The 24305-nt window shown below is 43.8% G+C and overlaps 1 protein-coding gene across 1 annotated transcript in view; it reads left to right on the top strand.

The window, feature by feature from the left end:
• TBC1D4 (TBC1 domain family member 4) overlaps positions 1–15964 on the top strand; it is a 44332-nt gene extending 28368 nt beyond the window's left edge. The window contains exons 13-19 of the mRNA XM_026044521.1: positions 2365–2523; positions 4236–4394; positions 4684–4928; positions 7613–7772; positions 10157–10326; positions 12107–12283; positions 13815–15964. Of these exons, the coding sequence (XP_025900306.1) occupies positions 2365–2523; positions 4236–4394; positions 4684–4928; positions 7613–7772; positions 10157–10326; positions 12107–12283; positions 13815–14033 (1289 nt within the window). The 3' untranslated portion in view covers positions 14034–15964. The remainder of the gene's footprint in view (positions 1–2364; positions 2524–4235; positions 4395–4683; positions 4929–7612; positions 7773–10156; positions 10327–12106; positions 12284–13814) is intronic.
• Positions 15965–24305: the final 8341 nt, after the last annotated feature.

Genomic DNA, 24305 nt, shown 5'->3' with positions numbered 1-24305 from the left:
TTCTTCAACAAAGTGTTACGGCCTTACAAAGCTTGTTTCACCCTTTCTTTGCTGATCCTTACTGAGAAGGCAGAGGAAGGAAGGAGAAATAGCATGATGTGTCTTTGGTGTCCCTTATGCATATGTCCTTGGATGTACTTGCTACATGTTAGCGTGTTACTCTGTTATTTCTTTCGTGTCTTCATGTTAAGACACACTTCCATGGAAATATCAGAGATTAATTGGGAACATCTAGATGCCTTTAGCTTCAGCCCAAATTCTGGTTTATTGTTTTAGCAAATGGTCGTCTGTACTGCGAGGTGGGGAGGCTGTCAGGTCAGAATATGAGCTGTTGAGGGGCAGACTTTTCTACACTTCCCACCCGCATGTAGCTGGCAGTACTGAAAGCAGATAGTCTTTCCAGTTCCTCAGCTGGAAACTCTTTTACCTCTGTAACTGATTTGAAGAAAATTTTTAGCTTGCCTAGTTGCTTATAATGAAAGCAAGTGTGTCAGCAGTGGAGACTCAGAGTTGCCAGTCATGGTTTTCATCTACTAGTCCATATCTTTACCAGCCCTCCCAGAAGAAGATCTGCATTCTCCCACGCAGGATCTTGAGCTAAGCTGTTGAACGGGTGCTGTCTTAATCTGCCCTTGTTGAGCAGAATTTGGTTATGGAGTCTCCTCCTCTGGAGGTCTTCAAAACCTGCCTGGATGCCGCCCTGTGCCCCGTGCTCTGGGTGTCCCTGCTGGGGTGGTGGGGTTGCACTAGATGGTCTCTAGAGGTCCCTTCCAACCTCAGCCGTTCTGTGACTCTGTGATTCTGTGAGAATTTATCATCCTGTTTTCTAAAGATGAGAAGTGAACCTTAGCATCTGTCTCTGGGCTTCCTCCCCGCGGGCTGTTGAAGTGCCAGCCTGGGGCTGTGTAAGGACAGCACATCTTTGGAGCTGGTGCTGCTGGGTGCTTGGCTTCAGGCAGTGGCTGGTGTCCCAACCTGCAGTTAAGCACAGCCCTCAGGAAAGGCCCCTGTGAAAACAGAAACAGCTGAAGGCTTTTCTTGAAACTTCATTCCTAGGTGTGTATTTGTTTGCTTGTTCATGATGGATTTAAGACTAGAATTGCTATGAATGGTTTCCAGTGGTTTTCTGTTAGTCTTTCGTTGGTTTTATTTATAAAATATTAATAGAATCTTTTTTTTTCTGTTCCTCTTGCTGTCGAGGAGACTTGAATTCTATTAGCTCTTTGTTTTACAGAAGGTAAGTTTTGTGAGTTACATACACCTTGCTTAATCCATCTCTGAGCAGCTAAAAGCTCCTTGTTACAGTAGATCACCTAGAAATATAATGGCTGTAAAGTGCTGCAGGCCACTTAAAAATAGTATAAGAGTGCAGGGAGTTTTCCCATGGCAAATGGGAGATCCTGGCAAATGGGAGATTAACTCGGTTGCAGCTTGCAAAGACTGTACTGTGAAACACAAAATTCTAACAGAGATAGGCCTAATACTGGTTGGTCAATTAAGACACATTCCTCTCTTGATTCTAGTTTTCATACTTCTGATATTATGAGAAATGTTCTACTGTGTGCATATCATGCATAATAAGATAGCTACCACAGCTCCTTTCTCAGTAATAGGAATGAAAGGTGCTCCTCCATGAAATTTTAGAGTTCTGCTTCATTCAGAAATTGTGTGTCCTCTGAAATAAATTTCTTGCCTCAGGTAGTTTTATTCAGCAGACCTCTGAAGTGTTCATCAACATGTGCTCCGTGCTAAGCACAGAGGTTCCTTTTTGGATATTTCACTTTGGATATTTCATTTACTGCTATTTTGTGTACTGCTAGTCTGCCTGAGGAGGCCAAGTAGCTCTGCTAACAGCCCTTGCTCTTAAGGGACATCCAAAAGAACACTTGTCACACAGACTGTGATTTTTACAAAACTTGCCTAGATTGCTTGCTAAAATATCCAGTGCAAGCATGTATATGTTTGGAACTTTCCATATTAAAGCCTTTACAATTCAGGATAAACGAGGGAAAAATTGTCCGAGGTGTGCTCTTGCAGTTGAAAGAAACAGCAGATTTGGTGGAGTTACCTCATAGAGCCATTTTTTCTTCTCGCCCCAAGCTTTAAAAAGAAAGTTCTCATGTGCTTCTTGAATTCCCAGTGCTCATGGCTCAGCAATACACGTTAAATTGCTGCCTGCAGCATCTTAGGACAGAAGACTGAGCCCATCCCAGCTATCAACTGTAGTAACTGCACTGATGTAGCATGAGTCGAGTTGGCTTCTCAGCCAACTAGAGATGTTTGACATGATTGTTCTTTGCATGCCTGATGTCTCTTGTAATTCCCCAGTGTTTTAGTTTCCTTCCCTTATTTTCTGTGCTCTAGCAAGCAGAGATGAGCTCCAGTCAAGGAAAGTCAAGCTGGACTATGACGAAGTTGGTACGTGCCAGAAGGACGTCATCGGTGTTTGGGATAAGAAGTTACTCAACTGCAGAGCCAAAATCCGATGCGACATGGAAGATATTCATGCCACGCTGAAAGATGGTATTTATGTGGAATGCCTTTTTAACTATGGAAATCTCAACGTTCTCTGCTGTCTGTTGATATTGAGGAAAATCAGCTGGTAGGATGTATTTTTCCAGTTGCACAAAATCACTAAGAAATTGCCCTTTTCTTTGTACGTGAATGTGTTTCCTAGTGCCAAATAGCAAATAGATTTTGCTGTGTCCAAAAATTGCAGTGACTGAGGTAGAAACGTAGCTGGTGGTTGACTCCTCCAAGTAACGTGTTATCCCTTGTCTGTTGCATTGAGGGCTGAGCTAGGAGGTTCTGCAGCTAAAATCATGACTTTCTGGTCCCCGCTCTGTGGAGATCCCTTTTACTGTGAATTTAAGGCCCTCTGGCTTACCTGCTCACTGAATAGACAGGGCCACAGTGTACAGCATGGACTAAATCTGAATGCATGGAGGAGTCTCAGACATGGTTTGGAGAATCAAAAGTGCTGCAAGTTGCTGAGTCCAGGCTCTGATTCTTGACTACTTTCCTTCTGTGAGGGGAAGGCCAGGACATTTTGTCTGGAAGCAGATCTTCCTGTGGCCTAGCCATAGGAAGGGCAGCTGAAGGGCCTTGTTAGCATGATGTGGATGTATGTTCTGCTTGCCCTTCTTTGCCCTCCTTGTGAAAATCTCCTGACCTGTACCTACGGGTGCTGAAAAATGGTAACATATCAGTGTAGTCCAGCTGTGGCACAGTAGGAAAGTTTAAAATGTTACCAGAAGAACACATGGAAGAGTTCGGTGGTTCCCGTTAGGGAGCTGCAGGAGAATGCCAGCAAGCTCCTTACCTTGCTGCTCTGTCTTCTGCCAGGCTGCCATTTGGCACCGGGAGCAAGGAGATGCTTTTGCCAACTTGGGCTCTTGTTACGTCTCTTTGCAATTTATTATTTATTAGGAGAGTCGGCAGCTTCTGTTGGGTTTCTAAAATCAATTTAGGGAGTCGGATATTGAAGGGGGAGACTGTGCATGAAAGTTCAACAAAAGTATTTTATCTAGACGATACTTTCACAAGTGCTTGGATGACTAGAAAGAAGTGCTTTGTTTCAGTATGAGTGACTGTGTGCCCTTCCTGTGGGGTACGGAGCTTTGAATTGAGTGGTTTTTATTCTGTATATCGCTCTCCATGTCGGTAGTCTTGCAAGAAGGGGAAAATGAAGGGGCCCTCCCTATATTTTTACACCTGTGAATTCTGCACTCTGCCTATAGTCAAGTGGCCGCTGATAGGATTAGAGGAGATGGCCACAAATTGAGGCACCAAAAGTTCCACAGAAACTTGAGGAAGAACTTCTTAAGAGTGAGGGTGCCAGAGCCCTGGAACATGCTGCCCAGGGAAGCTGTGGAATCTCCTTCTCTGGAGATCTTCCCAATCCACCTGGATGCCGCCCTGTGGCCTGGGTGTCCCTGCTGGAGCAGGGGGTTGGACTAGATGATCTCTAGAGGTCCCTTCCAACCTTAAAGACTCTATGATTCTATGTGTCATTTGAAGGCTAGAAGTTTAGAGGTGGCAAAACAAATAGTGCTGACATCTCTGCTGTGCAGGGTATTGCATAGTTTAATTATGCTAAGTTTGTAGCTAATAACCGGGCTGATTATGCCAAATTGTGACAGGCGTGCAAGGGGCTTCACAAAGCAAGTTCTTGTGTGTTGTTGTTGTGAAAATACACCCCTACTTAGACCTGTTGTTTTCTGCCTGCCCTGCAGGTGTACCCAAAAGTCGTCGGGGAGAAATCTGGCAGTTTCTGGCTGTGCAGCATCGGGTGAGACACAGACTGCCCAACAAACAGCAGCCTCCTGACGTCTCCTACAAAGAACTGCTGAAGCAGCTGACAGCTCAACAGCACGCCATCCTCGTGGACCTAGGTGGGTCTGAGGCTGAGGGCCTTTCCCAGCCCCTTTTCCATGTCTCCGAGTGGAAAGGTGGAGCCAGGTACTGCTGTATCAACATACAGGGAGGGTGTAGGGAGGATATGTTCTGTCTTTGCCACTTGCTGTCCTCTGAACTGGTGTGTGGTTGGACTAAAGGCAACCTGTGTATTGAAAGGTGTATGAAAGAGAGCCTGGTTGTCTGGGGAGGTAAGGAAACAACCTAGAGGTTGTCTAGGCCTCTTCTGAGGAGGTCTAGATATTCACTGCTCTCTCCTTACCCAAGGACGGACCTTCCCTACCCATCCTTACTTCTCTGCCCAGCTGGGAGCGGGACAGCTCTCGCTCTTCAACCTCCTGAAAGCCTATTCTCTGCTGGACAAGGAAGTGGGCTATTGCCAAGGCATCAGCTTCGTGGCCGGAGTGCTGCTGCTGCACATGAGCGAGGAGCAAGCCTTTGAGATGCTCAAATTCCTCATGTATGACCTGGGCTTCCGCAAGCAGTACAGGCCAGACATGATGTCGCTGCAGGTAAGTCAGCCTGCTGATGCAACCCCACAGTTTTAAATGAGATTTTAAGCTCCTGGGGGTTGCTCACATGTCTCGGGGGCTTAAGACGTTTCTGGTGCTATTTTGTACCTTGTGATGTAGGCACAAGCTCTTTTGCAAGTTCAGAGCTACAGAGGGGTTTGACAAGCAAATTAAAGAAGTTTAGAAATTGCAGACTTTCCTGTCACACGTCCCCATGATCTTCAGTTTGGAAACTCTGCTTTCTCTGCTGTTTTGCTCTTCCTTTTCTCTTCCTTGCTATTCTCTCTTCCTTATTTCAAAGAAAACTATCTGCTCGCATCTGGATAGGCAGTGTTTAAAAATAAGTTTGTTTTTGTTTTTATTCATCCTGTAAGCACTTAGATGTGGCAGATTTTTCAAATCTTTTGTTCAGTAACTTCAAGTCAACTCCATAGTGTCACCCAGTGGCCGGCCAGTGCATGCCACAGGGCATTTCTGCTTGGCACCTCTGTTTTAAATGACCAATATTAGCCCTTGAATACATGCTGTAGCTATGCATAGTAGGGGCCTCCTAGGAGAGAAGCAGAAAATCTCTCAAACTGGCCTAAATTTGGGGTTTCAGATTTGAGGGGCTTTGTATCTTGAGATGCAGCTGTCTACTGCTGCATCTGTATGCTCTATGCCCCTAATGTTATAAAGGGATATACAGACCACTGCTGGTCTGAGGCTTGTAATTCACAGTGCAGAAGGAGAATACTAAGAAGTAGATACAAAAGTCACATTTTTGTTAGGCTCCTTATGAAGCAAACACTTGGAATTATGTAAAAAGAAAAAAAATAAAATGGTGAATACTCAATCTACTTTGCTTGACCAGTAACTTAGGTACTTATTTGGCAATTGTCCAGCATAGCAGAACAAATTTTAGTTAAAGAGATTGTGTGTAGTGCTTTTCAAAATGGTTAAGAGGACTATTTCACTACAGACTAGTTATTTAGCTATGCCATGACTGTTTTGTTATGAGGAATTTAAGGTGAAAGGCCATAAAAAACCTCTGAACCAGTGGTGATAGAAGTATAATAAATGTACATTTGCGTATGTGTTTTGTTTGTTTGTTTTTTCTCAAGAAGCTGTGCATTTGCATGTTATACTGCATCTGCACACCCTTTCAGTAATTGATGGCACTTCCAGGGCGTTCAGATATTCAGCGTTTCCCCGCTGTGACTTAAATGATTCAGAAACATTCCGTAGGAGGCAAGTGGCACTTGGGGTGTTTGTGAAGGTTTACCACTTGTTGCACTGGCTGCCCTTTCAGTGAGGTGACCCCCCTTCCCCCATAGTTGGCTCCTAGACAACAGCACAAGTTTTGCCTGCAGAAGACAGGCTTGGCTGTTTATGATGTAGATAGTAGATCTGGTTAAAGCAAAAATCCTTTGTTTTGTTTCTGTAACAGGATTAGAGCATTTGTAAAGTCCTCGTACTTAGGGCATCAAAGCATGAGTCATCCCATACACCGAATTAACTTCTCTCCTACAGAAGAACAGTGTGGATATTTATTTAGGATAAAGAAAACTTTTTAACCTTTGTTAATGCCAAGTTGTATGGGGGAAAAAAGTAATGATGCAGATTGTAATGAACCAGTGCAATAACTGGTTTGATAAACTCATCCAATAATTGGTTTATGCCTCTGTGGCCTTGTTCTGGTTTCCCATGCAAATGTGGGTTATAACAACATCAGATAAATGCTGTGGATAGATGAATAGTTTCCAGTACTATCAACCCATGGTAGGGAAAAATCATGACTTCTAGAAGTAGGAAGGTAACTAGATTCTGGAAGTCATTTTATCATTGAGGAAGGAATTCATGTTTGTAAGACAGCATTGGCAGCAAAATTGGGCCTGGCAGATAATCAATATATTCTTGCTTCTCAGTTTCTGTTTTCTGAGGGAAATGTCACTGTGTGACTTATTGTGAAGTGTAAACCGTCAAAATTACAAGGGAATAACTTGCCATAGAATAGTATTTTTAGCAATTAATATCAACTTGTCACCACTTTGCTTTGCAACCTTTGACACGTTGTGTAGCAGCACTTAGTGCATCGGTATCTTGAATTGCCACAGCCTGCTGGCATGAGGGACGTGTGCTGGGAAGTGCATATATGTGCTATACCCCCTGGCAACCCCCTGCAGCTGATGCAGCACGTGCATGCTCACTAGTCTGAAGAGATGGTTACAACAGAAGAGTCTTAAACACAGCAGAAACAGAGTCAAGACTCACAAGGTGAAAGCTGAAGTGTGTAAACTTGGCCAAGAGTAGTTCAGCTCTGTAGCTGAGAATTTTGGTGTCCTGAAGGTGTTGTGTTACTTGGGTGCTTTTGCTTTCATTGCTGCAGGACTACATTCTGGTTTGTTGGCCAGGTTAAATCAATGTAATCCCTTCTTGTCTTAAATCTATGAATCTTTAGAAAGAATACTTCATTAATCAATGATTAGATTCAGACTGTTTTTTTATTATTCTCTAGTGTGGTGGTTTTAATTCATTAGAGGTGGGATGTTTGTATGGGGTAGATAACGCCCGAGGCCTGAGCCAGCAATTAAGCTTCCTTCTGTAGTGAAGTTAATTTCCCTGGAGTGAAATGTGCATGGTTTGGAAAATTGACTCAAGCTGAACTTTTCTTTCTCCTTTCCCCTCTCCGCAATGCATTGCAGATTCAGATGTATCAGCTGTCAAGGCTTCTTCATGATTATCACAGAGACCTCTATAATCATCTAGAAGAGAATGAAATCAGTCCCAGCCTCTATGCTGCACCGTGGTTCCTTACGCTGTTTGCATCTCAGTTTCCATTAGGATTTGTGGCCAGAGTGTTTGGTAAGAAAGACCACTTTATAGCAGTAATGAGCAGAACAATCTTGTCTACTCTCTTTTCAAACTCTGCAGGATTGGTTTTCTGCATCCTGGTGCTGTTTCAGAGGCCTGTTGTGAGTGGCAAATAGAACCACCCCTTAGGGCGGGATGTCAGCTCCATTTTAGAGAAGAAGGCAGGGAAACAATGAAGTATTGAAGCTTTGAAGCATTGAATTTGAGCAATTAAGTGTGCCTGCTATTAGCCAAGATTAGACCTCTGGGTGTGAACAGCAGAAGCTGTCACAAATGTATTTAACACCTCAAACATTCAGTCTATTCCAGTAGACAATTTCATCTTGTTGAACTTGGAAATTAAACTAACATCGTGGGGAGAAGGAGGTGGGAATCACAGAGTCACACAGAATGGTTGAGGTTAGAAGGGACCTCTAGAGATGATCTAGTCCAACCCCCCTGCTCCAATAAGGACACCCAGAGCACAGGGCAGCATTCAGGCAGGTTTGGAAGACCTCCAGAGAAGGAAACTCCACAAACTCCCTGGGCAGCCTGTGCCAGGACTCTGTCACCCTCACAGTGAAGAAGTTCTTCCTCACATGCAGATGGAACTGCCTGTGTTGCAACTTACACCCATTGTACCTTGTCCTGTCACTGGCCACCAATGAGAAGAGCTTGGCCCCTTCCTACATTTCTCGTTCATGTACAGACATATTGATCTGATCCCCTCTCAACCTTCTCCAGGCTAAACAGGTCCAGCTTGCTCAGTCTCTCCTCATACGAGAGATGCTCCTCTCCCTTAATCATCTCTGTCACTCTCCGCTGGACCCTCTCCACATCTCTTTTGTTCTGGAGAGTCCAGAACTGCCTCCAATACTCCATGTGTGACCTCACCAGAGCTGAGCAGAGGGGCAGGATCCCCTCCCTTGACCTGCTGGCGACATCCTCCTGATGCAGCCAGGATCCCATTGGCCTTCTTGGCCACGAGGGCACACTGCTGACTCATGGTTAACTTGGTGTCCACCAGGACTCCCTGCTTTCCAGCAGGTCAGCCCCTAATCTGTACTGATGCCTGGGGTTGTTCCTGCCCAGGTACAGGACCCTGCACTTGTCCTTGTTGAACCTCATGAGGTTCCTCTCTGCCCGACTCTGCAATCCGTCTAAGTCCCTCTGAATAGTAGAATGTGCTGTTTTTCAAGAAATTAGAATATTATTTTTCCCTAACAGAAGCTCAAGTAAACTTGTACTTGCAGGCTGTCTCACGTATTTGGGTACCTGCTTCATATTCTATTCAAATAATTTTCTTTACTGTTTATTCTCTTCAGATAACATCTAGTACAGAAGCTTAACCATAGTAAAGAACTTTGAATAGCACTATTGTACCTTGTAGTATTTGCCATATCCTGATGACAATTGCTTAGTTTTGTGTGTCTTATTGTGAATAAAAACTGCAAGCTTAAATCACTACAAAGGCAGCACTTGCTTGTGAGGGTAGTCAGACCCCACAACACTCAGGCATGCATCTGGAAAGTGTGAGCATATATTGTATACTTTCTCTCAAACTGAATGTGGTTTTTTTCCACTTACTTGTCTGTTTGTGTAAAGCACTTGCATTTTTGTAAGAAATTCAGACTGACATTTATTGTATGTTTTATTACTGAAGGCGCTTTTTTTTCCCCCTCACACCTAGAGTTTTTTCCCATTGCAGTGTTTTTCCTTTTCCTTTTACATAAAACATTTTTTTGATTGCTTTGCATGACCATATGATTTCTGAGTCCGTTTTTCAGTGGGATTCTTGAGTTCTGCGCCTGTTTGGGGCTTTGCCCTTTGTGTCTCCCCTCCCCTCTCCCCTGAGGGCTAAAGCACCTCTCTTACCTTTTTGGCTTTATTTCTTGCCTCAGTGAGCTTTGGCTTGCAGAATTCAGTTTTGAGGGTGAGAGGGTTAGTTTTTATTTCTTTCTAAATGACCAGAGCAAGGTATGTGTTCATTTTAAAACAGCAAAGTTAAAAGAGCGTCTCAGAACCTAGTGCTTTGTATTCCTGCTTCTCCAGTTGCCTTGTGGGCTTCTCACATGCCACTAAGAGGCCACTGGCATCTACAAAGAGGCCATCTGAGAGTGGCCAATAGGCCACCAATATCAAGTCATATACTTAAAATACACACTTTATAGTGTCTGTGTGCGTGTGTGCATAAAATGCGTATATTTAGGGCCAGGGATGGCTTGGTGGCAGTGTGACCAAGAGCAGGGGGGCTGAAGAAAGATCTATTGCCCTTACGAACTGAATGAATCTGCCATATGTTAGCTTACAAAGAATAAAGGCATCCCAGCAAATATATATTTATTGAATTACTTTAGGCCTTGTTTTCAAGGTGTTCTATTGTTTTTCTTTTTTAGACATTATTTTTCTTCAAGGAACAGAAGTCATATTTAAAGTAGCACTGAGCCTACTTAGCAGCCAAGAAACATCTATAATGGAGTGTGAGAGTTTTGAGAATATTGTTGATTTTCTTAAAAGCACTATTCCAGACATGACCCAGCCTCAGATGGAAAAAATTATTACGCAGGTAAGGTTGGCTTTGCTGATTTATTGTATTGTATTTTATTCATTTAGTTTCTTTTTAAGGGGTTATGCCTATGGTGAGTTTTAAAGGTCCTCCCCGTACGTTCCCTTCCCAGTTGCTGAGATGTGAAATGCGAAGGAGTCATCTTCACAGTAACTTGTATAAAAAATATACAATTCAATACAATATACAATAAAAATATTCAGTTCAAAAGCCACTGAAATTAAAGCATGCTCTATCAGGAATTTAGTTCACTGTTAATAGAGAAGATATTTCTAAGATTTATTTTCTGCCCAGCTGTTGGAAAGTCGTGACTTTGCTTGTAAGCCTCACATCATCGTCGGCAGGGTGAAAATGGCCTACAAGACTAGGCCTTGCTCATGGTGGTGGTTAGTGGGTAGGGAGCAAAACTCCCCACGGTGGGAAGAGCCAGAGCTAACACAAGATGTCCAGCGAATGCAGGGCCTTGGTTCATGCTGTTCACGCCCTGAACATTTAAGGGCTGACATTTAACAGTCCTTTCAGACAGCTTTTGGAAGCACCTTCCTGAGGTGGAAGTTGGTAACTCCTCCCTGCATCAACTGTGACAGCCCTGATGAACATGTGCCTCTTCACAGGCACTTCAGATATGTGACAAACAACTCACCAATTCTCACAGTGACATAGATAGTAATTCGCTTTTTATGAGGTAATTCTAGATAGTAATTTGCTTTTTATGAGGTAATTCTAAGTTAAATCCCTGTCCTGTGGTCTGTGGGAACTGCAGATCAACCGTGGTGGGCTGAAGGGGACAGAACCTGGTTGACTAAAGGGTGGGTTTGGTCACCTGAGTGAAGGTGCATGTGGCTGGGTGGCTTGGACACATTATAAGGTTTAAATTTCTATGTCCAATCCAAGTTACCTGAAGAACAGTGAAAATAAAGCAGAATTTATGTTGTGTCTTCATCTACTGATTTGTTTGTGATTTCTAGAGTAAGAAGTCGAATTAACATCGCTGTCGGCTTCCTTCCCTTAGTTGTCCAAACTTTTTGGCAACTGTTTGGAGGCTGAGAGCAGATCTATACACAGATAAGGGTCTCTATATACAGATGTAGATCTACAGATACAAATGCAGGATCTCTGTGTGGATACAGCTTCATCACTGCAGGACTGAGCACGTTGTAGGCTTTATTAAAGATAATTAAGGATTTATCAGTAGGAAAGTAGTATGTTTTCATGCCAGAGAGGGAGCATAGAGAAGCTATGCCAGTACAGTGTTCCAAAAAGCTTATAAATGGGGACTTGCAGTCAAGAGATGCTAATCTGAGGGCGGTGGTTTCTCATTCCTGAGTTATTAGTCCTCACTATGAGACTGCTCCCATCAGAAGCTGGTGAGAACTTAATTTAAACCTTTTTTTTTTTTTTTCTTTTTTAAGACTTCTTTATATATAATAAGACTTGGTCTGATTATTCTTGGATGAGATAAGACTTTTCTGTTGATATATCATTATCATGGCATCTATTAGAGGGATCATTATCTATCATTATCATTAGAGAGATATGGCAGTTGTAAAACTGGTGGTACAGTTTATCGTAAAATCTGTGACAATTTTTGGCTACAATTAAGAATACTATGTGCTAAAATGCTTTTACTGCAGACTTGCACATAAAATGCTTTATTAACAGAAACAAGAAAGAAAAAAAAAGATCTTCATCAAGTGGAGTTTTCCTTTGAGCTTTCATATGAAATTTTTCTTATGCAGGTAATTTTTGTGTGTGTGTGTGTGTGTGTGTATTTTGACAGGTATTTGAGATGGATATATCAAAACAGCTCCATGCCTATGAAGTAGAGTACCACGTCCTGCAGGATGAACTCCAGGAAAATGTGAGTCCCTGTGATGAAGGTGAATCTCTGGAGAAGCTGGAGAGGGCCAACAGCCACCTGAAGAGACAAAACATGGATTTGCTGGAGAAGTTGCAGGTAAGTGACTAAAGATCACTCACTTGTGGAGGGGCTTTGTCTAGGCTGCAGCCAGCAGGACTGGGTATGAAAGGTGTCCTCACTGCAACGTTTTATGCAGCTGGGCATTTCTCTCTATGACAATAATTTGTTTCTATGTTAGGCATATATTTAACCCTTTTGTCATTTCTTGTACTATTTCTTCTTGCTTTAGATGTATATTTTCTCAAAATATCTCTAGGCTTAACTCCCAAAACAGTCGATTGGCTAAGTTTTGTATATCTGGCTTACAAGTCAGTCCTCTGGCCCTTTATCACCTTATCACCTTGTTTCTCTGTTGGAAATTTTTAAGAAATAAGCTATGATAGTCTTGCTTCCTACATACCTGTGTAGAAAGATTTTTGCTCCCTTCTGTGGAAGCTTGTAATCATATTCTGTTTTGAAATATGGTCTCTCTTAGCAGTCTTGAATACAGCTGGGTGCCCATCACATTGTCTGATTTGGTCAGGCTACTTTTGGGGTTTTTTTTTGAAGCTTTTCTTTCTCCTTTTACTCTTTTTCTCATAGCCAGGACTTGTTTCATGTTTCCCTGTATGTATTGTACTGCATTTTCCAGAAAAAAAAAAAAGCGTCACCAGGCCATTTTTATATTTACTTGGAGATTTTGACCATTGTTGAGAAGATCCTGGAGAGCATCTTCAGCTTCTGAAACCTGAAAATGGAAGGAAAAAAAAGTTATATCATGCCTTCATTATTTTGATGTTCATGGGCAGGCTCCAGGAGCTCTGCTTTTGTGGCATTAGGGAGAGTGGGAATGACTTGGGTTACTAGCTGGACTTCTGTCGCTCTTCTGAAGCTATGGGAAGGGCATGGAAATATTTTGAATGATTCAAAAGGGTCCGTGAAAGCTTTTCTGTTCTCCCAGGCTGCTGTATCTTCCTTAGTTGTATCTTAGCCACTTCATCTTTTGGTTTGTATGGCCTTCTTGCCCATTTCTAGTAATAGTTTCTCCACTTCCCTCAGGGAGGGATTTGCCACTGCTGAGGTCCAAGGTTTCTGATTACTGCTCAGTCTCTATTCTGGAGGAGGCTGCAGGTCTTTTGCTGGAGAGAGGGGAACTCTGAACTCGACTGAGCTATTTAGGCCTGTTTTCCCACTCTCACCTCTCCATCCTGCGCTTTGCTTTTCCCGTAGGTTTTCCCTTGCTTTGTCACACTTGGGCAAATCGCCCCTTCCTGTGCTGTTTTTTGCTCGCTGCCACTTGCACATCCCATTCCCTCTGTAACACTTTCCAGGATCCTTCAGATTAATCTGGCCACTACACGAAAAGGAAAGCCAAGAAGTAGAGAGCCCATCTCAGAGGGGATGTCAGCTGTGTTCCAAGTTGCCTTGTGTGTGAGGAGATTATCTGAGTGATGCACAGTAGGTGCTCGTTACATCATCTGCCTTCACAGATGTCTTTTACAAGAAGCAGCTATATTGTGTCCTAACCAAATAATAATAAAAATCAGAATATCTCAATGTAATATACAGCTAATGTTGTTGTTTATAGGTTGCTCATGCTAAAATTCAGAGCCTGGAATCCAGCCTGGAGACTATTTTGACTCGAGAGAACAAAATGAAGACTGTGATTCAGTCCCTGGAACAGGAGAAGATAACGTATCAAAAGACTCTTGAGCAGATAATGAAGCATTTGCCAACAGAAGCATTGTCTGACTGTGAACTGCTCCTGAAGGAAGTAAACTATAATCCAAATAATAAAACAAAATAAGGAAATAAGCCATAAATCAGGTTTTTCCAAGCAGCATAGCTTCAAATATTAAGGGAAAGAATAGATGAGCATGCTGCTTTCAGTGAACTTAGAAAGCAATAGGCAACGATATTATCTACAACTCGTGCTGGGACACTCATAGCTACAGACAGGCCTTCAAATCTCAGTATGCAAATTCAAGCTTTTTTTTTTCTTTTTTTTTTTTAATGGTTGTGTAAATAAATCACAAAGGGAGAAGTAAAGAATCCTCACATGTAATTATGATGAATAGATGTATATTTAGAGTTGACCTAAAGGGGAGGAAAAAAATACATACCGGTAGTCAAAGGTAAGATAATGGTGAACTGTGATTTCACTTGGGGTGTGCTTGTCCTGTAGCAAAAGGAGGATAAGACATTTTATATATACGCTGAATACTTGAAAAAAAGAAGAAAAACAACCCAAGAATGTAATTTTCCTCCAAAGAGCAGCACGTTTCACATCATCTGTGGACAGCCTAGGTGGACTCGTGCGTGCCTGTCGTTGAGCTCTCCTGACGTTGTGTCCCTGCACCAGTCCTGCAAACCACAGAGTTCGGTATCGCTCCTGGCTCGTGCTGGGGACTTCAGTGCCATACGCTGCCCGGGATGTCCCGCTCAGCAACCTAATTCCTCATACATGTTGGAAGCGAAGAGCGAGCATCGAGTCACAGCTCGGCCTAGCACTTAATTTGGGCTTAAATGCATGTCTACACACGTATGTGCAGAACTGCTAAATGCAAGAGGGAGCTGTGGCTGTTGGTGCCTTCCTGGCCCCGCTGCCTCCACCTGCCCTGCTCTCTTTGTCAGGGGTGGTCGGTGGAGGGAAAGCAGGCTGTGGGGTGGTGTTTATTCTGGTGTTGATTTTCTCCAGGTGGCTTGCTGTGATTATAGATAGGTTCTCATTTAACCAAAGAAACCTTGCAAGAAGCCTTGTGATGTGGTGGCAGGAGCCACAGGGCTGCCTTGGGATTTCACCTGCAAAGGGCATCGAGGCAGGTTGCAGGAAGGACTGCAGACGTGCACCGGCGAGGACCAAGCAAGTCTCGAGGGTCACGGACCTTTCGGCTTCCACCTTTCTCGTGGATATCCATTTCAAGGAGGATTCTGAAGCAGAGGAGCAGTTTCATGCTTTTCAGCCTGTTTTAATACTGCTTTGTGATGGTCTTTTTAGAACCAAATCATGAATTTTGTGTTCTGGGGAGAGGGCAAGGTAAGCTCTGGTCATTTCAAGACAGCAAATATGTTTATAGGAGCAGGATAAGATGCATATAGATTTGGAAACGTTTTCAAGCAGAAATTTCAAAGAAGTTAGGTGGTTGTGTGATAGACCCGTATTTTGGGATGCATGTCTGAACTGTTAAATGGAGTGTCACAGTGGCTCATGTTATCTCTTACCGTTTATACTGTATTTCAGGAAACACTTATTCTTTTCAGCAAGAAAAACAATTAAGCAAAGTGCCAAATCCAGCAGTGTCTTTATGCCTAAGATTGTCCCATTAGGAAGCATTTGCTTTCCAAGTGTTACATTGACATAAGGAAAACTGAGGAACAGCCATGCTGATTTGCTGCACACTGCTGTGAAGCGAAGGGGGTTTGGGGCTTCTTGATTTCTGTTGTTGTTTTTTACTTCCATGGAGTTTTTTTTTGATTAAAATATTAATTTACTTAACAGTCTTTCTTATTACAGTTGGGGTGCAAGGTCTTAACACTGTGTATAAACCCTATGTGGACTCTGTCTAGATATTTCAATAATGTTATATTGTACCAGGTGGAAAAATGCCAAGTGAAAAGGCAGTTCTCTTCAGTTTTGTTCAAAGTAAGTTTTATCTGATATGTACATACTAAACCAATCCTGGGGAACTGCAGTAGAGTGTATTACAAAGAATTAAGGTTATCCAGATTTTTTTTTTTTTTTTAAAGATACACAGAATGTGCTTTATCCTCTGTTTCACCTATCAAATTTTTCATGTAATGCCTGGAGAAATTCCAATAAATGTCATTGTTGCATTTCCCATGGCTGCTGGCTAATTTTTTTCCTACACCTTGAGTACTGATCTTTATTATTGAGAACACTTTTCTGGAAGATGAGAGGGAAAAAAAAGTGAAATATATTTTAGTTGTGAGAGGGGGAAGAATAAAGGATTTGTAAAAGGACACAGCCATGATCGAAATATGGATGAAAATAGTTTTGCATGTGCAAGGTAATTGTCTTCTGTAGTTATTTGTTCAGTATATAAGCACATAGCATCACTATTTGATGAGCAACTAAGGATGCTATACAACTAGTTTGGAAGGAGGAGGAGGACACTGTAACAATAAAGAGAAGTAAATCATGACAGTAATAGCGCAATGAAGCAAGTGCCTTGCGATAATGAGGATTTTATCATAGAATTCCTTCTTTTGTGATGATGCGGCCGCACCATCTGCTGAGCGTGACCCTTGTGACCGAGTCGCTGGGTGGCTACCGGCGCGCGCTGCCCGCGAGGCGTCACTGCTGCGTGTGCAGCTCCCACGCGCCCGCGTTGCGCCGGAGCCCCGGGAGCGGGCACCGCGGCGCTCCGCTGGGAGAAGAGCATCGATTGACTCGCCCGCCTCGTGAGGCGCCATGTTCTGCTTGTAACAGAGAGCGATGGTCACCGTCAAAGAACTGCTGTAATAAGAGCACCTAATAAGTGGTAGATATGGCCTTGTTGGAAAGGGGCGCCGTGAGTGAGTGTTCAGCCCTTGTGTCACACGGGAGGACGGTGGCACCGTTTCTGCACCCCACGATGAGCGTGTTGTCCCCATTTGTCTGCTGCTGGCTGTCTCCTTTTGTACCCGTCTTGCTGGCCAGGTTTGATCTTTGTAACCAGCACAGGGCTGATCCAACTGCACTATGATTCTCCACCTTTATTTATTTATTTTTTGATAATTTCTTGCAATGACCTTTCAGTGCCCCTTAAATATCAAAGAACTTGTCTGTCTGCTCACATGCTATTTGAACTAATTTTACAATGTTTTCAGCGATCAGAAAAAAAAAAAAATCAAGAATTTGTTCCTATTTGCCTGCCAACCAGAGCCCTTGTGTTCAGACCATACCCAGGTACTGACAGCAGCAGCTTTTCCCTGGGGCCTCGGGGCACAAGCGGGGAGGCCACGTTGCTCCTGCCGTGTGTTTGCCTTTCTGAAAGCACCAGATTACAGGCAGGCCTAATGGGTGGAAGGGGCTGAAAGCAGGGCCAGCACACGATATGTGCCATATACCATCACTTGAAAAGCTCTCACGTGGGGGCAACATCATTCAAGTGCTAATCTGAATAACACTCGTATCTAAAAGGAAGGCACGATGTGGCGTTCATAGGTTTAACGTCTGTTTCTGCACTCCGCCAAAATAGATGGGCTGGGGGTGGATCTGGGACTATTGCTGTGCATTAGCAAGACAAAAAGTGTGTAGGCAGCTGGTATTATGTCTGGGTCAATATAGATGAGGGAGAATCTGCAGCGTGATTTTTTTTGTTGTCATGTGTTTATTTAAGAAACAATTAGGTCCAATACATTAACTTAATGCAGTGCCTCGGGCTTTAGAGAAGGGGAGAGGATCTCAGCAAGTTTGGTGGCCAGATGTGTCTGTGCCACGATGTCTGTGTCCTGGAAAGAGTGCTGGAGTTGCACAGCCCAGGGAGCAGGCAATTCCCTGCCATCCATTGCCTGTTCCATGACTGATCACAGCTGTTGTCTGGATGTATCGTTCTGACCACAGACTGTGATGTTTTGGGATCTCCACCTCTGCAAAAGCTTTTAAGAGGACTTTGATGGGCTGAGCGGGTATTCTTAGCCTCCTCCTGGGCTGTCTTGCCCATGTGGAAAGAGCAAAATCTCTAAAAAAGTTGTTTGGAAGAAGTCCCTTTTCTATTAGAGACCAATAGGTAATGTTCACATCTATAATAATAAATCTCTCACTTGTTGCTCTCTTTTTGGCTGAAAAAAATAAACTAAATGTGATGACTTGCATGCTGATGAGACTCTATGTTCAAAACCTTGAATGTGTGTGTGCAGAACTTGACAAGACTCCTGAGTACGGACAAAAAATAAAACCACATCGCTGTCTTTATAAGGAGTGAAGCAGGACAGTTGCAGAACAGCCTCTGTCTTGTGCATTTTTCTCTGCCTTCCTTTCTCCCGACTTTTTTTTTTTTTAGCTCCTCTTTCTTTGTAAGAATAAACTTGATATAGTGCTGCAATCAGCTTCCACACTGCTAGGGGGAAAGGCCTGTGAGATTTGGTTATGTCGCTGGGTGGAGAGAGATGTAGTAGTGCAGTGGGTGATAGCCCAGCTCAGGCACTTGGTATTAGCTCTTTAGAGCCTGGTCTCTGTGCACATCTCCAGTGACTTACTCATCAGAAGAAAATGTGCATGGTAGTATTAAACATTTTTTTTTTCAGTTTTGCCTGTTCTCCCATCATTTTATCTTGAACATCTATTTTTTTGATATATTTTTTTTTCTTGATAATCAGTTTTACATTGCCACTCCTCTTTTACACAATGATCTATTCCCAAATGTCCAGGCTTTTCCACATTGCTTTATGTGTTTTTTCCTAATGTTTCCCAGCCCATCCCCAGACTCCTGCACCTTTGCTCTGAAGTGCTCTCCTGTCTCCACTGCCTGTGCATGTGGCTGGGATGCTGCAGGGTACCTGGCTTTCCTTTCAGGACAGCTGTTCCCCATGTGTGTAGCCTTTCTCCTCCTGTTCACATTTTTTATTTTTCAGAAAGGCTGAGAAAGACAGCTTTGGAATAACTGAGCTACCTCAACTGTTTCCTTGGTTTATGTGGGATGGGATGGTTTATTTTCATTTATTTGTTTGTTTTTTATCAGAGACTCACAAAACAGTTGAGGTTGGAAGGCAGCTCTGGAGATCATCCCAACCATTCCTACTCTCTCAGGGACACCTGCAGCAGGTTGCTCAGGACCATGTCCAGTCTGGTTTCCAATATTGCCAAGGATGGAGGTCCTACAACACCTCTTGGCAACCTGCTGCACTGCTCAACGACTCTCACAGTAAAGAAACATTTTTGTTATGTTCAGATGGAATTTCCTGTGTTTTTATTTATTTCTTGTCACTTCTCTAGTCACTGGATAACACTGGGTAACAATGAGAAGAGTCATGCTCTGTACACCCTCCCATCAGATATCTATTCACATTGATAAGACACCCCCCACACCCCAAGTCCTCTCCTGAGGACTTTTGTGACTGAAAAGTCCCAACTCTCTCAGCCGCTCATCGTATGAGTCCCCTAATAATTTTAGTAGCACCCTGTCAAACTTGTTACAGTATCTCCCTGTCTCTGTTGTCTTGGAGAATCCAGAACTGGACCCAGAACTCCAGGGCTGGCCTCACCAGTGCTGATGAAAGGGTCCTCCGTGCCATCACTCTAGACTGTTGAGGTCCTTCTCAAGGGCAGCACAGCCCCCGATGCATCAGCCACTCTCACCAGTTTCGTGTCACCTGCAAAGTTTTTGAGGGTGCACTCTCTCCCGTTACCCCAGTCATTAATCAAGACTGTAAGCAGTATTTGGCGCAGGATAAACCCCTACAGGACACCCCCTAAGTGACTGACCTTCGGATGGACTTCGTGCTGCTTCCTATCTACCCCATCATCTTGGAGAAACACAGCATTTTAAAAGCTGTATGTTCTTTTAAAAGATAGATTTTCCTTCTAAGAGATGGAGCACTAGAGTTCCTATCCACAATGGGACAAAGTGCCCCATCTGGCCAAAGCTTAGGGTTACCTTGCCTGTTCTGGCTGAGATAACACACAAACAAGAGGATTCTCTACATGCACAGCTGGCTCCTTCTTCCAGGATTCCTGTGACTATGACATCCCTAATCCATGAACTCTTTTGATTTTGGGTTCCCCCTCCCCTGTGGAAGCAAACCTGCTGCAGTTAAACAGCCCTGAACTAAACTTGTATTTTGTTGTGAAGGCTTGGGATATATTGGTTATGTGTGGGAAAGCAGGAAGAAAGGGAGTTATGGCAAGAAATCATAAAGCAGATGCTGCATACTTTTGGTCTTACAGTAGCTTATTTAGGTAGATGTGTCAAAGCACATGATAACATGTAAATTTTTGAGGATTTTCTGGCTTCTTGACAGCTGTCCTATTTACTCCTAACAGTAACTGTGCTGATATATATATTATCACCACCTGGAATAATCAAGGCAATATAGAGAAAAGACGTGAGAAGATTAGAAGCATTACAATGATGCCAAACTGCTAAACGGTACATTTTTGGAAGCACTATTAATTACTTTGCGATGTGACAGACCCAGAGAGATACTGCAAAGGGGGTGTGGTAAGAAAGCAAAAGAGACTATGTCCAAAAGAAATTACCATTAAATCAAAGAAGTGAAAAGGCAGGTGAGGGCAAGCTGGTTAGGAGAGCGGTGTCAGCCCAAGATGGTTATGATTCATGTAGGCACAGCTATGTGCCTAACTGTGTGATTAATTTAGGTACAGCTGTGTTAGAGATGCTTCTTTGGTTGATCTAGCCTTCCTCAAGCTTCTCATCTCACCACTGATTTTATGGAGATAGGTATAGCTAGCAAACTGAATTCATCCAATTTTGATATCTACCTCTCTGCAGTGTGTACGAAGACATTTGCCAATTTTCTTTCTGCTTAGTCCCAGATACCAGCTATGAGAGCAGAAATGTGGTGCCCTATTTATCTCCTGCTAGGTATTAGCCTAACAGTTAGAAGAATTGTTAAGAAAGTGAAAGACCTGGTTCCTGGGGGGAAGCACGTGCTGGAAAATGCAAGTAAAGGGGAATTATGTAATACTGCCAGCTTCCAGTGAGTGTTTATTTATTCTTATACTTGGAGCGTCGAATAATGAGTATGATTAGACCCTCAAAGGATGACAATTACTGACTATCTCTCCCTATTTATGGCACGCTTTGAAGGAAATTATAATGAACATGCTATTAAACAAAACATAAGCCCTCAGGCTCTCTGGGCTGCAGACATCCTCTGCTCCATGGAGCAGGCTTGCGTCCCACTCCCTGCTCCCTGACATGAACCGGGATCCTCACGAGCCTCCGTCCCTCCTTGCTCCTGGTTGCCAGCCATAGGATCTTGATCAGCCAGGGCAAGCTGGGCAGGAAAGGGAGAGGAGGGAAGAGTGATGCTCTTGCTGTTCTTCCACGTATACCAGGACCCAAGGAGCTGTTATTCTGCAGCTGTAGTGCATCAAAACTGGGTGTGTGGGTGGATTTTGCTTGTTTTTGTTTTGTTGGATTATTTTCTTCTTCGTTCTCCTCGTCCCATGGGAGCTGGAGTCTGAAAAGAGCCTCAGCACCAGCCTCTGGAAAGAGGAAGAAAAGCTACAGTCTGTGCCGTGCGTGATAGGAAAATGAATAGCAGCTTTGCCCGGAGCTGCAGCAAGGGGGAGGAGAAGCCTGAGCTGCTGCAGGTGACCTAAGTAGATGGAGAATATATCGGAATGTGGGGCCCGGTACAATATAGCTATCATAAAATAAATGTGTGTGTCACCAGCATCCATAATGTGCGTGCAGCAGCAAGGCCCTGCAGGCAGCTAACAGCATAACGATCCCGAGGACGGGAGGGAGAGCGGGAGCAGAGAGAGGGCTCTGGAGTGCAGGAATGAGGATGGGGAGCGCTGGGATGCAGGGAGAAACGAGTGCCAGGTTTATTTACGTGTGAAGGGGCCTGATGTCACCTACCCTAGAGACGCGCATCCCGTCAGTGCTCTGTGGGGCTCTGCCAGCAACGCGAGGCCGTAAACACTGCCAGATGGAAACGTTGCTCCCCCTGTTACCGTGCAAAGGCCGGGAAGGGAAGCACCTGCAGCTCCCTCCCTGAGAGCTGCAGAGAGGCCCCGGCTGCCGGCGCAGCCACCGCTTCCCACGGACAGCGCTCGCTTTGGTGTGTGAGACAAGACGTACGTCAGGTGTTACTGCCGAAGGAAAGATGCCTGGGCACTGAAGTGAGCAAAGTTTTTCCCCTTCCAAAATACCAGGTTCAGCACAACTCAAACTCACAGAATCACAGAATCACAGAATCACAGAATCACAGAATGGTTAAGGTTGGAAGGGACCTCCAGAGATCGTCTAGTCCAACCCTACAACATCCAACACCTAGAGCACAGGGCACAGGGTCACATCCAGGCGGGTTGGGAAGATCTCCAGAGAAGGAGACTCCACAGCCTCCCTGGGCAGCCTGTGCCAGGGCTCTGGCACCCTCACAGTAAAGAAGTTCTTCCTCACGTGGAGATGGAACTGCCTGTGTTGCAACTTACACTCATTGCCCCCTGTCCTGTCACTGGTCACCAGTGAGAAGAGCTTGACCCCTTCCTCCCTACATTCCCCCTCCTGAAATCAAACTCCTGAAAATTTCCTTTCAAACTCCTGAAATCCAGGAAAGGAAGAGGTGAGCTACAACCACTTGTCTTCTGCCCAATTTTTCTTCAAGCAAAGGCCCCAATGTACTAACTATTTCCCTCTATTTTCATGGCTTCTGAACCACAGATGGAGAAGTATCTTTTTCAGGAGAAAAAAAAAAAAAACAAAGAGCAAGTCATGTTCTAATGTTAGAACACATGGCCTTCTTGGAGCACATTTATGGGTTTTTGTAGGACCCAATACTGTAGGACTTCAGCTCTGAGAGCAGCTTCCTCTGAGTATCTTTTCACAGAAGCTATTAATATTTCCCACAATTGGAAAAAAAATCACAAAAAGTCATGCCTCTTATCTATGTAGGATTGACTTAATGTACAGCACTGTGATTGCAAAGTTTTTTTGTGGTCAAGCTTTCTCCAGAGGCTGCCCCCAGAGTAGTTAGCACTCTTCTCATTGCATAATTAATTGTTACATTCATTAATAGTAATTTTTTTCTACATCCAATATCTAATCTCCACAGGCAAATTTTATCAGAACAAAATATACATGCGTCAGACATAGACTGAAAGAAAAGGCAAAAAAAAAAGATGTTGGTGAGTTTCTTGCAGAGTTTGCAAATCTTTAACCACTTTGCAGAACGGATTTGGTTGCTGATTCTACCTCCTGATTCAATTTTGTCCCTAATAGCTGTGGAAACAAAGAAATGTCAGTAAAAGCGAAGGTTACACTGAGTTTATTCCTTCCTGACCACTTGATTGACAAAAGCTTGATTATTTGCTCTCTGCTCTGCTTTGTGTGCTGGAGAGAACAGGAGGAGAAAGCAAAATGTCTCAGCAGGGGAAGGAAAGATGGCAACATGGTGCTGAGGGATGGAGCAGCAGAGGACCAAGCTGAGGTGGGCACAGCCCAAGTGGTTGAGAGGTGGTTGGTCTTCAGAGAAAACAGGACCACCCCACCGGCACCCTGTCCCCTCCCTGTCTGATTCCTGCCCCGGATCATTCGCTTCAGCCTGGAACCCTAAGCAGGCAGCAGGCTCAGGGGCTGGAGCAACGCAGAGGGGCAGAGAGCACTCTTACTCAGAGAGCACTCTTACTCAGAGAGCACTCTTACTCAGAGCACTGCTGAGAGTAAGTGTGAGGGGCCCTTCTCCAGGGCTCAAAAATAGCCCCAGCTTTTCCCTGCTCTCTCATCTACCTTTTGACAATCCTGGTGAGGGCTGAGACAAGGCTGGGAAACAGGAGCGGGAGACTCCAGGCACTTGAAGAGCCCAAGAGCTTGGGTCTATGACGGCAGGTGAAGGACAGAAGGGAGACTCCGGGAGGGCAGTTGTCATCTCTGCAAGACATAGGCAGAGCACCAAGCTGTGAGAAAGATGCAGAATGGCATTTCTTTATGGAAATGGCTGAAGGAGGTAGAAAACGGAACTAGTGCAATGTGTGTATGGGGGGCAGCTCCATCCCTTTCAAACAGGACAAAACAGAGTTTCTCAGAGAAAGGCAGTACATTGTCCTAGCTAGAGTGTGATGTTCAGTGCTAATGAATGCTAGTAAACAGTGATAATAAAATAGTCTTGGAAACCTCTAAGTCAAGTGAAAATGCACCAAGTTATTAACCAGCAGATGGTGATAGCAGATAGCTATCAGTGGCATCAGATTATGACTAGGAAAACTTAAAGGTTCAGATGTCTTCTGCTCTTTCATTTTTTTTTTTTTTTTTCTGAATCCTCAACTGCAAGGGAAATCATTGAAAAGAAATAGTTAAAACTGTTACTCTCTATTTTGTTTCTGTCACCCAAATGCATAAATAGCACGAAATTCTTCAGTTCACTGAATGTGGTTCTGTTGGCTTTGGTA

The sequence above is a fragment of the Nothoprocta perdicaria genome, unplaced genomic scaffold, assembly GCF_003342845.1.
Source record: "Nothoprocta perdicaria isolate Ctin4 unplaced genomic scaffold, notPer1 scaffold_37, whole genome shotgun sequence".
Lineage (NCBI taxonomy): Eukaryota > Metazoa > Chordata > Aves > Tinamiformes > Tinamidae > Nothoprocta > Nothoprocta perdicaria.
The sequence above is the reverse complement of the archived record's forward strand: the minus strand, read 5'-3'. Positions and strand labels throughout refer to the sequence as shown.